General features: G+C 46.9%; 1 protein-coding gene across 4 annotated transcripts in view; it reads left to right on the plus strand.

The window, feature by feature from the left end:
• Positions 1 to 12,866, plus strand: part of LOC119698905 (phosphofurin acidic cluster sorting protein 1-like) — a 54,591-nt gene that overhangs the window by 20,336 nt on the left and 21,389 nt on the right. The window contains exon 1 of one of the 4 annotated variants that reach the window (XM_038131644.1): positions 28 to 6,867. The exons of the other annotated variants lie outside the window; for them this stretch is intronic. Coding sequence (XP_037987572.1) covers positions 6,839 to 6,867 — 29 coding nt within the window. The 5' untranslated portion in view covers positions 28 to 6,838. Of the gene's footprint in view, positions 1 to 27; positions 6,868 to 12,866 lie in introns of those variants that run through there. 4 annotated transcript variants of the gene reach the window in all.

Here is a 12,866-nt window from a genome sequence, read left to right on the forward strand (position 1 = left end):
AAATGCTATACACAGCTCTAATATAGGATAATTAAGGGTTGGAAAGGGATAAAATGATCTTTTTTTCTTTTAAATCATATTTTAAACTTATTTTTATTGTGATGCATCATGGGTTATTATATGCATATCTTGATTGAAATTTTCTCATCTTCTTCTCAGGATCTGATCACTCATCCCAGCATAATAGTCTTGTTTTCCTATTTCTTGTGAGGTGCCCAGCACTACTGCATACTTAGTGTTCAGGGCAAGCTAAACATGAAGTGTCCATCAAAAGCTGTTACAATTTTTATTTTCCCTCTTACAGGTTCTGCATGACTGATATCTTGATTAAAATATAAATCATGTCATTTTTTTCCCATTTATGTGAAGTTTAGTAGCAAGTGGAGAGAAAAAGATAAGCTTAGTGAAATGCTACTTGGAATTCCATGACATCAAGAGTTGCTTATATTTTGGGCTTTGGATCATGATCGTAAGAGTTTAGAGTTGGAGGTTCTGGAATGTGGAGAGCAGAAGTCCCTTTATAATGTCCAGGTCATGTGGTTCACCTAAAGTAACTTTTGACATAACTTTACACAGCCTTGAGCCTGAGATGTTCTGGGTATTGTATGTCTCTGATGACAAGAACAGAGAAGCAAATATGTGCTCAGGACTGGGATTGTTGCAGAGCTGATAGTGATCTCAGAAACCACAGGAGTGTCATGTTCCTCAGTTCCTAGATGGAGATGCCTTAAAATGCCTGTGTGAAATGCTCCAGGGCATTATGAACCTGCAGCCTGCATGCTGCAGAGACCATACAAGGAGAAAGAAGAGCTGTTTATTGAATGGTAACACAAGTTCTGATCTCAGTCTGGGCACAGGACTGTGCACGTTAGTGTCTGTACAGTTAACTTACTGTGAAAAGGCAGTGTGTAGGGGAGCTCTGGCACATTTGAATTGGGTTTGCAGCCCACCTTGGGTCTCCTGGGTACCACAAACACACCTGAGTATCCATTCTCAAACTGCTGTGGAGGTGATGAGAAGTGTAGTAGATGAAGGGAGACTGGGGGTGATGCTGGGGGCACAGAATTGCTTTTACTTGTTTCTGCTTTTGCTCTTTGAGAGTAATTTTAAATATTTGTATTACATCTCATTGCATTCTGTGTCTTACTTGCCAAGACTGGTTGCCTTAGTCACCAGGGCTGTGGTAACTAGGACAACAAGATTAAGCAGGCAAATGTAGAAATAATGGTAATAACTTTCTCAACTCTTCCTGCAATTGGCTTGTATGAACAAATATCCTGCATGTGGGTGACTTGTGTCAGCAGTCTGTTCTCCCTTTCTGCCTGACACATCCTGAAATCCTGCTGGTGACACTACCCTAATCGAGCTGTGGTGGTGCCCTCCTGCAGCTGGAATAAGCCTGTCAGGGCCATGGGAATGTTGCTGTCCACCTCCTTCCTGAGCATGGCAGCCTGTGCTGGAGCTGGAACAGAGTGCAAGGGACAGTAAAGGCCAGCTCTTGGGGCCAGCACTTGTGTGCTCTATAGCTTGGTGGCAGATTCTGAGTGGGAAGTATGGGACCAGTGTGTCTGCTGGGATGGGGAGGCTGCCTTACAGTGCTGGGGCCAGCTGGTGGCTTCCATGCAGTCACTTTCCTCCACGATGTTGTCCTTTCCTAGAACAGTTATTTACATGTTGTTTTGTTTGCTCGCTGTCGGACTGAGGAGGATTTGGGAAATGGCAATTGTTGTCCTGTCTCTTATTCCTCAGGATACTGTTTGCACCATGGGTGTAGTTGGAGGTCAGCTTTTGAGGCAATTTTGCTTTGCTTTGGGAGCAGGCTGTTTCTATCCCACCAGGTAAAACCCAAATCCTGACTTGGGACAATGAAGTTGTATCTCCCACCCCACCTTTGAAACACGTTGTTCCTGGAAGCTCCCACGGAGCTGCATCTTGCTGTGTCTGCACCTTGTGTCTGCCCTTTCTGCAGGAACAAACCAGTGCTGTGTTATCTCCTCTAGAAAGCTCCCAGCTCCATGAATTTGGGATAGCAAGGCACTTGCCTAGTATTCCTCACTGCTGTTTGCATTGTTTTCCTTCTCCCTGCTTGTTTTCTCCCAGCTGAACATGATCGGGAGCTGCAGTGAGCGCAGTAAAGGGATGCACAGGCCTCTTCTTTGTGGGCACCCAGTGCAAGCTTAATAGGCTCTTTTGAACACTCTTGACAATCTCTGATTGATCTTTCATGTGGGGGAGGAGTAGGGTGATTGCATCCAAGGAATTGTGCTAACAAAAGACCCTGTGCTTTGGTATCTGCCTTCCCTGGGGAACAGCTTCCTCTGCCTTTTCTCCATATGTGATTATCCTGAGTGCATTCACCTCTCCTTTGAACTGTTTATAGCTGCAAGCAGTATTTCTATTAAGGAGCTGTCAGATATTTCTGAACTAAGTTTTTGCATTCAGTGGTACCCTTTTGGTATGTCCAGATCCTGACCCTTTAGTTACATTTCCTTCTCTGATATTGCTTTCCCCTGACTTTTGTCCTCTTAAAAACTGCAGCTGGCTGCAATTTCGTAGCCACTTGCAGTCTTATTTCTTGCCCTTACTAACCACTGGTAGATAGAGTCAGATTCAAAGGTCTCCCCTCATGGCTGTTTTAAAAACTTTTCAGTATTACTCTGGACTGGAACTAGCTTTTATTTCTTTTATGGGCTTGTTTTACAGTTTGATCAGTGAACCAAAAAAGCCGTGTTTTTGTCTCTTCTGCTTCAGTTGGCTGATGCAGAGCTTCCTGTGGGCCAGTCTCAAGGTAGTATGTGCACTGGCAAATGTTTTTCTGGAAGCCTGTGTACAAAAGCTGAGGACAACTCATTTCAGAAATGCTTAATGACCTCCTGTATAAAATTCAGAGTACTTAGAGAGAAAACAAGGATGCTGCATCTGAACATATACAGGACAGCATATGCCCGGATAATGGACATAAAGGAGTGCCTCTGTTGCACCAAGTGGTTTTGTGTGCACCTATTGTGCAGGAAATCCTTCACTACAGCCACAGATTCCTGTGGGTTGGTGGGAAGGATTGCATGATAAATCACCTGTCCCTCCATTTCCTGAGTTCTTCAATAGGCGTTCTGGTGCTTCAGTGAGCGCTATAAAACTGTGCTTTAAAGAGACAAAGTGGTTGGTAGGGTGTTGAACTTCTGAAGCATGTTACAAATTTAAATTTTCTTAGTGGGGCTGTCTTTGGATGGCTGCCTGTGCCCGGTGTGGCTGTAATACAGGATGTGGTGAGGAGGCACACCAAGTTATTTATGGACCTTTTGCTAGGTGACATGTGTGCTGTGATAGCTCCTGGCTCTGCTTGCAGCTTGCTGAGAAGGTGAATAGGCACAGTGATCCTTGGAAAGAATGAAGAATGTCCTGTTCCACTGGGACAGGGTCTGGAAGTGAGCAGTTGCAGGTGCATGCAGTGTCATCTGTTCAGTCTGGGTGCTGCTTGCTGGGGCTCCCAAGAGCCCTGCCAGGCTGTGAGTGACTGTCTGACCCTGCTGAGCCCAAGCTGCAGCACCTTGGAGAGTAGGGACAGTCTGCTGGACAGCCTGGCAGCCTGCTGGGAAATCTTGTGATGCCAGTGAGCAGGAATGACTGTGAACAGCATCTGCCTGCATGCTTTGCCAGGAGAGGGCTCTGAGGGGAAATTGCCTCTGCTGTGGTCCACTGGAGCTCAGACTGTTCCCTGGACACATTTGTTTTTGCAGCATAGCTGGTTCATGCTTTTTGATGCCTGCTCCCAGAGAGCCTGATGTTATAAGGTCAGTGGACCTGGACAAAAAGCAGTATTCTGTTGCTGGGGTGTTTTGGTAAGTACCATGGTATTCCTGAGCTAGGGAATTTAGTGTGAGCCATAGCAATGTGTGCTCCTTGTCACTTCCACTGCAGCTGCATGGATTGTGTGGCATCCCTGCCTCAGAAAAGCATGCATAGTTGGGTAGAAACAGCCCAGAAGCTTGGTATTGCAGTAGTGTTTCAAGATGGATGTCTCTGCCAGGAGGGGCTGTTTTTGAAGCAGTGCACACTGGAGTGTTTGCAGGTACCTCTATGCTAAAAGGAGAGCTGCTCTGTAGCACCAGGCAAGCTGCAGCTCCTTGCTGTGGAGTGTGGGATAGCTCTGGCCTGGCTGTGTTAGTGACGGGTTGGAGTAGCCAAGTGTCTTTCTAGGCAGATCTCAGGTTTTTCACTCCATCCTCTGATCTTGTTTTTGTCACTGACTGCACAGGCTGATGGCTCTTCCATGGTTTTAACAACTGCCCTTTCATAGCTTCCCCACTTTTCAGACAAGGGTTTGTTGTGTGTGGTCTGCACAGTGGCTTCACTGGTCTAGATCAGTGGATTAAGAGACCAGTGCAACAAAGGGGTTTATAAACCTGAAACAACTGCTGGGCAGAGCTCTATATTGAATTCTGTCTGGAGAAAGGAGACTTGCTAGGAAGGGGAGGCTGGAATAGCCCTGCCAATGCTGACAGGCCATGCTCATCCTGTTTGGGAGTTTAAAGTTCTGGGGAGGTTTGGCATCACAGTGGCAGCTGCTCTTTCCTCCTACAATGGGACTAACCACATTAGCAGGAATGTCCCCTGAGATCAGGGTAGGAAGGATGTGTATCTTGTGTGTAATCTGCTCTCCAGGCTGGCAAAACTTGTGGGAGCTCTCAGTCTGCAGCAGGGAGGATCAGGAGGAAGCAGTCCTCAAGTCAGGAGGTGACATTTAGGTTATATATTGATGTTGGCCATCTCTCTGTCTGCTGCCTACAGTGTGCCATGCTTTTCCTCAACACAAATCCACAACACAAACAAGCACTAGGCCAGAGTGGTTCACTTCTTTTTGAGGCTGGCTCTGTTACTGAGTCTGTAGCTGAGTCTGGAGCTGGCTGTAGCTATGGAGCCTGTAAAGGACAGTTGTGCTTAAAGGAATCTGCCTGGGAACAGGAAGGGAGCATTTCGTAATATAGGCTTATCTTTGACTGGCTTCCGCTCTGGTGTTTGACTTGGTTTGAGAAAGCACTATTTGTCTTGTTTAGAAGCTGTTTGCTTGCAGAGATGCTGGCACACACTTGTCCATGTGAGGAGGCATGTCCAAACATCAGAGGATGGTTCAGCAGGCTTGAGAAGGAGAGCACATATACTCTGGAGCTGTTGGCTGCAGGCCTAACCAGAGGGAATCCCAGAGATCTTTGCTGGTCTGAGGGTGTCACTGCTGTCAGTGCTTTGTGGGGGTTCTGGAGAAAATGGAATACTCCTGTATGGCCTTTGCCAGTCATTTGTGTGAGTTTTGCTATTGCAGCCAGGCTTGCTCTGTCCTGGTTTGGGATCTTATGACCTCTGCATTGGCCCTCCTGCTTGGAACAGCCTCACTGTGCCGTGGACAGCAAACAAGCAGAGAGATCTCCATGCTGGCTCCTGTCCTGAGTAGCCATTCTTTCATTGGAAATGCAGTGTTATGAGTAGTTCAAGTCTTCGGTGTGCCTTGCTGGCATGGTAACATTTTGACAGCACCAAGAGAGCTGAAAGCCTGTAGTAGATAAAGCTTTTAGGAAAGAGAAGTGCTCTGCACCCCGAGCACAGCACTGCTGGTGGTCCATCTGCCACTCCTGGTGTGACTCCCTGGGTGTGGGGCTGGTGTACACTCAGTGATGCTTGTTGTCTGACCTCCTTTAGCAAGCTTGTTTCTAAAGCAAAACCTGTTATAACCTTCCTGTGAAGGAAATAATGGCTGGTCCAGGAATAGTTTTGGCTGCAGTTTGGCTACACATGTCAGACAGCAGTTTTGAAAATCCTGAGGAAGAGGATGATTTTGTACATCTTGTTCAATGTTTAGAAAGATTTTTATATTCTCTTTGATAAATCCAACAAATCTCCTCTGTAATCCTGAGTGAGTCTTAGTTCTTCCAGACAAAATCAGTGAATGCAGTACCTGTCTGCACTTTCCTTCCTTCACCTGGCTGCTTTCACACTGGTAGCAAGCAGCTCTGATGGCTGTTGCTGGTGATCAGTGGTAGTTACTGCTGCTGGCTGAGTCATGCATAGTGTTGATGCCCTTATCCTTTCCCCAAGCCTCCTTATCTCACTGGTGCACCTGACCCAGCCTGGAATGCCTGCCATGCCTTGTCCTGACTGTTGTGTCTCTTTGGGACGTGACCTGCCCTGTTCCTTGCCTGTGTTGAGAGCGGCTGTGTGCTGTCTCAGTGGCGTTGCAGTGCTATGAAATACATCTCTGAGCACAGAGGAATGCTACGGGCCTGTGATGGAAGAGAAGAAGCCTGGGGGGCCTCTGGGTGGCAGTCAGAGCCCCTGGGCAGAGCCCTGTGTGGTCCCTGCAGCGGGTGGGAAAGCTGCTTCAGAGGTTTAATAGAGCAGCTGACCAAACCAGAGATCATCTGCCCAGAGAATAAAGAGTTAGACACTCTTCCAAGGGCTGTGACTGGAGCAGGGCAGGCCTGGTAAATGTGCATACACAGGGAGGTGGTGGTGTTTGATGCAGTTAAGAATGGCCTGCCCGGTCAGATGAGAACAGCAGAGGCTGATGGCGTGGATTTCCCCTTCTATGGGGATAGGAAAATGAAAAAAAAATGAGGTGCTCCAATTCAGTACAGTGGTGCTGAGGTCCCATTTAATGCACTGCACTGGCCTCTTTTCAGTGACTGCAGTCTATCTTGAATGGCCATTCCAGGGGGGAAATGCTAACCAGGACACAAGGCTGTGAGGAAAACTAGGCAGTAGCAAGAAGCCAGCCGGGAAGACAAGGAAGGGTAGATGTATCTGCTTGCAGGACACTGTTTTCTTCCCATTTGCCTCCTGACTGAGGATGAATTGCTTGATGATACCCTGCTCTTGGTAATGTATATCCTACCGATACTGCTATTTTTTGCCCTCCCCAGCATGACTTTGCCTGTCCTCCTCCCCTGTAGTGCAGCCAGGTTGCTGCTGTGAGGATAAGAAACCCCTTCCTTTGCTGCACCCTCAAAGACAAAGGGAAGGAGGGTGTCATCTGGTCCTCTGGGATATCTGAGAGGACCATCTGAGAGGGATATCTGAGGTTTGGGTTTGGTCTGTCTAGGGACACAAGGAGATGGGATGATGGAGGGGAAGAATAGTCATGTGGGAAAATAGGTTGGATTTCTTGAGCAGACAGAGCTGTAAGCTGTGAAATGCTTCATAGGAAAGGAAGGGACATAACCTGGGGAGGTTTTGTTTTCTGTGCTTTGTGCTTTAGGATTTCCTTTGTGAATGTCACTTGGGAATTGGGAATAATCAAACGTACTGCAATTTGCAGTAACAGAACCCTGCTCTGGATCCAGCAGCAGGGCATACATGTGCTACAGGTAGCAAGCTGCTGTCAGCCAGGATGCAGATGAGCCAAAATGTCTGTCTTATGGCAAGGACAGGAGTGCTGGTCGGCACCAGGGCTGTTGTGCTGCACAGCGCCTTGGCTGAGGGACCTGAGACACAGCAGGTATTTGGTGGCTCTGCCCTAGCTCTTTCCTTGCTGACCCAGGAGGGTGCTGTTACATTTTTTGGCCTTTGCCTCTTAGCGTGTTACACTCTTTGATGCAGCTTGCTTTACTTGCCCATGTCAGGCTGCAGCAGTTGCAGTGGCTTGAGGGCAGAGTGGCAAGAGAGTGCTGGCAAGCCCTTAGTCCTCTGTCTCTGTCCCCCTTGGGGACGCTCTCAGAGCAGGCTGATGCTTTCCTCCCAATCCATCTGTAATTGGTGCACCTCCTGTGCTGATGCCTGATCTGAGAGCCTGGTGAACCTGCTGCTGTCCCAGTTCGTTGCTCTGTTTGCTGGCAACAGGGACTTGCTTTCTGAAAGTGGAGTAGGTCTCTCGTCCCCTCTGTGCGCATCAGGGGTGTCTCACGCAAACACGCCACTTGGGGCGCGGGGAGGATCTTGCTCTCAGGAAGCTGTGACACATTTCGGGCGGCGTCTCACCGCTGGCGCACAGTTTGTGTGTCCTTCCCTTGACACTTGCTTTGGCCACTATCCGAGGTGAGCTCTGTGGATGGACACCCCTGTGCTGCTCCGTGCGACCGGCCAGCCTGCAGAGCGTCCCGGTGTCCCGGGTTTGTGTCCAGGCCGGCTGCCTCCTGCCCTCTAGCGGGAACATGTTTTGGGAATAGGTGCTCCTCCAGCGGCTGGCAGGCTGCAGAGGCATCCGGAGCGTCCCGTGCCTTGCGAGCCCCATGGAAATTCTGGCATCTTTCCAGAAGCCCGGTCTCAGAGTTTAATATCACCTTGAAGGGAAACCTGAGCTGTCAAAATCAGGAAAAATATTGAAGAGCAGCTAAACGGACACTATTAAAGGCTTAATCCACATCTGTGCATCTAATAAAGGCGGTGGTGCTGACAAGGATGCACAGAGGGCCCGTGCTGGGAAAGGTGGATGTGTTCTAACATTTGTAGATGACATGGAAACTACAGGAGGACCCAAGGACCCTGGCTGCTGCCACTTGGAGAAATCAGTGCAAATGTCCAGGGAAACAGTCTTGTCCAGAGAATGAGCTGCCCCTCACGAGTGATTGGTAAGCCAAGCACTGAACAGCCCAGGATATCAGCAGAAAAAGAGAGTATTTCGTGGGCTTGACCCTTAACTTGAGGATAAGGACTGGCTCTGAGGCTGGGGCACAGAGTGGGGTTGGGCAGTGACTCTGGATGCACACTGGGCTTTCCCCCTGGCTTGTTCCAGCTGCAGTGGGCACCACGCCAAGAGCTGATTCTCCAGATGTTGCACATCAGTTGAAACACTGTTTTGTTGTTTGGACGAGATTTTCTTTGGACTAGTACTTGCTTATAAAAGTATTTATGTATACTTCTGAAAAAAAATCTAAAAGCATATTTTTATACATATACATTTATATAGGTGAGAGGGTGGTAAACATACAAATAATATTTGAAGACTTCCAGAAAGAGGAGGACTGGTGTCGTTGCTCTTAAGAAGATTTGATTAGTTCTGTTCATACGTGGAGAGCATCACTTGTGACCCAGTTTAGTGGCACAGTCAGAGCAGCAGAAAACCTTATTGCTTTTCAAAACAATACTAGGTTTTTTTAACTTGGGGAACACTTTCATTTTTTTCAAGGAGGAAGCTATGCAAAGAGTACTGCCCAAGCAGGAAATTGTTGCATAATGATTTATATTGCCCCTTCAGTGAAAAGGAAAGCAAAAAACTACCTTTTGTTGTTGAAAAGAAAAAAAAGAAGTAGATAAGAAAATACTTTAATGTCCTCTTGCCGTGCTCTCCAGGAGGTAGAGGATTAGTTCCATTGAATCTGCAGAGAATTTTGACACTTTACTGCAATGCAATAAAAATATTGAGTGAATTGGTTCTTGGATAATGTGTGCATGAATTGGTATAACAAATAGTAATAAGAATGCTTGTAAAGTAGACCCTATACATCTGTGTATTGCTCTGGCAAAAAATGGGGACACGGTGCAGCTCTGGCCAGACTTCAGCTGTATCAATGTTAAAATGTTTAGGATTTATTTTGAGGAAGGGATAGTGAGCAATAGACCCAGGAAGAATAGAGACCATAATTAAGCTCCCATGTCTGCTTTCAAAAAAACAGATATGAGGATTTTTCAGAATTGTGGGATTTCATCGGCTGTGGGTTAGGGGAATTGACTAAGCCTCTGACAGAGGCAACCAATAATGAAAACACAGAATTTGTTGTACGGTGCCCAGAGAGAGAACAAGCTTTTAAAGCAATAAAATGATGTCTGCTCCTTCTCTCAGGCTCCCAGATTATACAAATCCCTCCAATCTCTCTGTACCTGAAGTAAAGATAGTGGAGTGATAATGCAGAAATTGTGACTGCACCACAAACCAGTCCCATATTATTGCACTCAGCTTAATTCAATTGCATTGGGAAGACCAGCCTGTAGTAAATCACTGGCAGCAGCAGCAACAGTGTTGGAAAAAGCTGCCTCTTGTCCTGGGACATCCCATAACAGTCCATGTTCCGTGTGCAGTGGAAAAACTGTAGAGACAGCATGCGACCCAAGCTCTATTGCCACAGTGGGTCATGTACATACATAGGTATGAGCTGATCCTCCTGACGGCAGATAACAGCATCTTAAAAGGGTGTGGCACCTTGAATTCAGCAGGTCTCACACCTCTGCCTGATGATTTGAAGCTCCACTTTGAATATTGTGTTCAGTTTTGGACCTCTAACTACACAAAAGACACTGAGGTGCTGGAGCGTGTCCAGAGTTGGTGAAGGGTCTAGGGGATTAAGTTTATGAGGAGTGCTTGGGGGACCTGGGGCTGTTTGGCTTGGAGAAGAGGAGAATCAGGGTGACCTCATTGCTCTCTACAACTCCCTGAAAGGAGGTTGTACTGAGCTGGGGGTTGGTCTGTTTTCCCAGGTAACAAGTGACAGGACAAGAGGAAACAGCCTCAAGTTGCACCAGAGTAGGTTTAGGTTGCGTATTAGGAAAAAGTTCTTCACTGAAAGGGTGGAGAAGTGGTGGAATCAAGTGGTGGAATTGCCACCCCTGGAAGTATTCAGAAGACAGGTGGATGCAGCACTCATGTACATGGGTTACAAAGTCAGTGCTGAACATGGTCATGCTTTGGTAATGGTTTGATGATCTTAGAGGTCTTTTCCAACCTTAACAATTCTGTGGTTCTCTGATGGAGAATATCACCTGTATGATGCACATTTGAAGTAAGCCACAGACTGATTTAACTGACATTCTCTTATATTACCCAAATCTAGTTCTTTTTGCTGATGTTTTGTCCTCCTACCTGCAAGGACACTGTGGTGAGCCAGGTAAAAGCTATAGAAACAGAGCCACTCTTAGCAAGGATAAGTGCACAGGAAGCAGGATTAGTAGCCTTGGCCCATGCAGTGTCCTGGGAAGAGGAGAAACGAGTTAACATCTCTATGGACTCCTGATATGTTCTTGGGGTGTGTCAGGCAGCAGGAATGGTATGGAAAGAATGGGGGTTCTTCACATCAGCAGGACAGATTATCTTTCCCTTAGAGAAGAAATATTCAATTTGTTAGAATTAGTACAGTTACCTGTGGTCCTGGATGGTCAGACAGGAAAGCTTCCTTAACAAAAATAAGCCACTGTGTGTCCTCTGTGACCTCTTGCTTAGATGCTTTTGCTAACAACCGCTGGAGGCAGTGCTTTGCTGCTGGCAGTGAATTTCACAAAATGCATGTTTATAAGAGCTTTCCTTTTCAAGATAACTACAGGCCAGCTTGGTGAAAGCCAAAGTGTTTCAATCAAACTTCAGAGCAAAAGCTCCAAACTTGTCATTTAGTGAGGGAAAGAAGGCAGCCTTTTTTAAGATAATACCAGGGAACAGTGAGTAGCTCTCAGAGTAAATGACCAGTAGAGGAGTGTAGGAGTACTGAGGTTCCAGGAGGCTGTCAGACTGCCCTGTTGGAGCTCATTTTCCTTTTTGCTGTCAGTCCTTGTTGTTATCAGCATGTTACACAGGCATACTTACCTCGACTCAGTATAGTGGAGGTCCCTGCAGCAGTTTCGTAACTCAAGAACAGTTGCTACTTGTTCTGTTTAATTATAGGAGTAAGTAAATCCGGATTTATAATTTGTCTACCAAAAAGTGACTTTCAGGGATCACACTGTGATCAGTTCTGAACAAAACCATGGGGTAGTTGCCATGGGATTTGGCTGAAATGTTCAGAGCAGCACCTGATCATTGTGGATTGATCCTGTCCTGTAGATATCTGCAGAGATGAGTGTGGGACCCTCTGCTGCTCTGTACTGGCACTAGACACTCAGCACTGATGTAAATCTGGGTGATGCAGGGATTGGTTAAGTAACAGATCAAAAGAGGATCATCAGGGACAGCCAAGCTGCTTAAAAATTGTGTGCTCTTGTGCTGCAAGTAAATTCAGACTCTACAACATGCCTGTTAATCCCTGTGGGAAGGGTTGTGGTATTTTAGAAAGCGCTGTTTGGAGAAGGGTTGGAGCTGCAGGGTGCAAGCTGTACCTTTGAGTGCCTTATGTCTTTGAGTGCTGCAGGGAGGGAGAGCAGAGTGGAAGAGGGGAATCACCTTCTGACACATGCTATGGAAAGGACATGGGGCAGGCTACAGCGTCTCTCACTGTGTAAAATAGATCTTGAAAGCTGGAGAGGGATAGGAAGAGAAGAGTGCTGTATCAGAGATGAAAGAGCTGCCCAAGTGGGCAGAGCTAACCAGTAGACATTCATTCTTCCTCTGGAAAAAATACCAGATACTGCCTCAGAGAGGGGCATGAAGAGCTAATGAGTGAATTAGTTTTTGATAAGGAGTGTGTTTCTACAGCGAGAACAACTGCCAGGTAGAATTGTAACCTTTCCACATCCTCCGGTTAAGACTGAGTATCCTTATGTAAGTTTTAGTCTTTAAGAGATGACTTTTCCTTGCAGATAACTATCATGACTAAATTAGTGCTGCAAGGAAAGTTTGAGTAGATGTGCTGTCCTTGTCTTACATGTTCCAGCTTCATTTCTCTCCATGGCTTGTCTAGCAGCAGTGACAATTAGCACTGGTTAGTGGTGGTTGCTAGCTAAGCTTAGCCTCTTTGCAAGCTTTCTGTCAGTACCTCTGATGGAGTTGCTGTACCCTTTTTCCTGGTGAGAACTCAGTCTCCCCCTCCCTGCCTGAGAGGTGCCTCTTTGTCTTTGGCCGTGCTCTCCGCAGCTCACCCCTAACCATGCCTGAGTATTTGTGGGGAGGAAGAAACCTGCCCCAGGTAATAAGGTTTCTCCCTTCCTGCAAGCAGAGGCTCAGAGGGGAAGGGTGGACGGAGATGGGACCACTTATTGTAGAGCTGGAGTGCACAGAGTACGAGAGCTTAGGGTCTGTGCTC

This window comes from Motacilla alba, chromosome 3, assembly GCF_015832195.1.
Source record: "Motacilla alba alba isolate MOTALB_02 chromosome 3, Motacilla_alba_V1.0_pri, whole genome shotgun sequence".
NCBI lineage: Eukaryota > Metazoa > Chordata > Aves > Passeriformes > Motacillidae > Motacilla > Motacilla alba.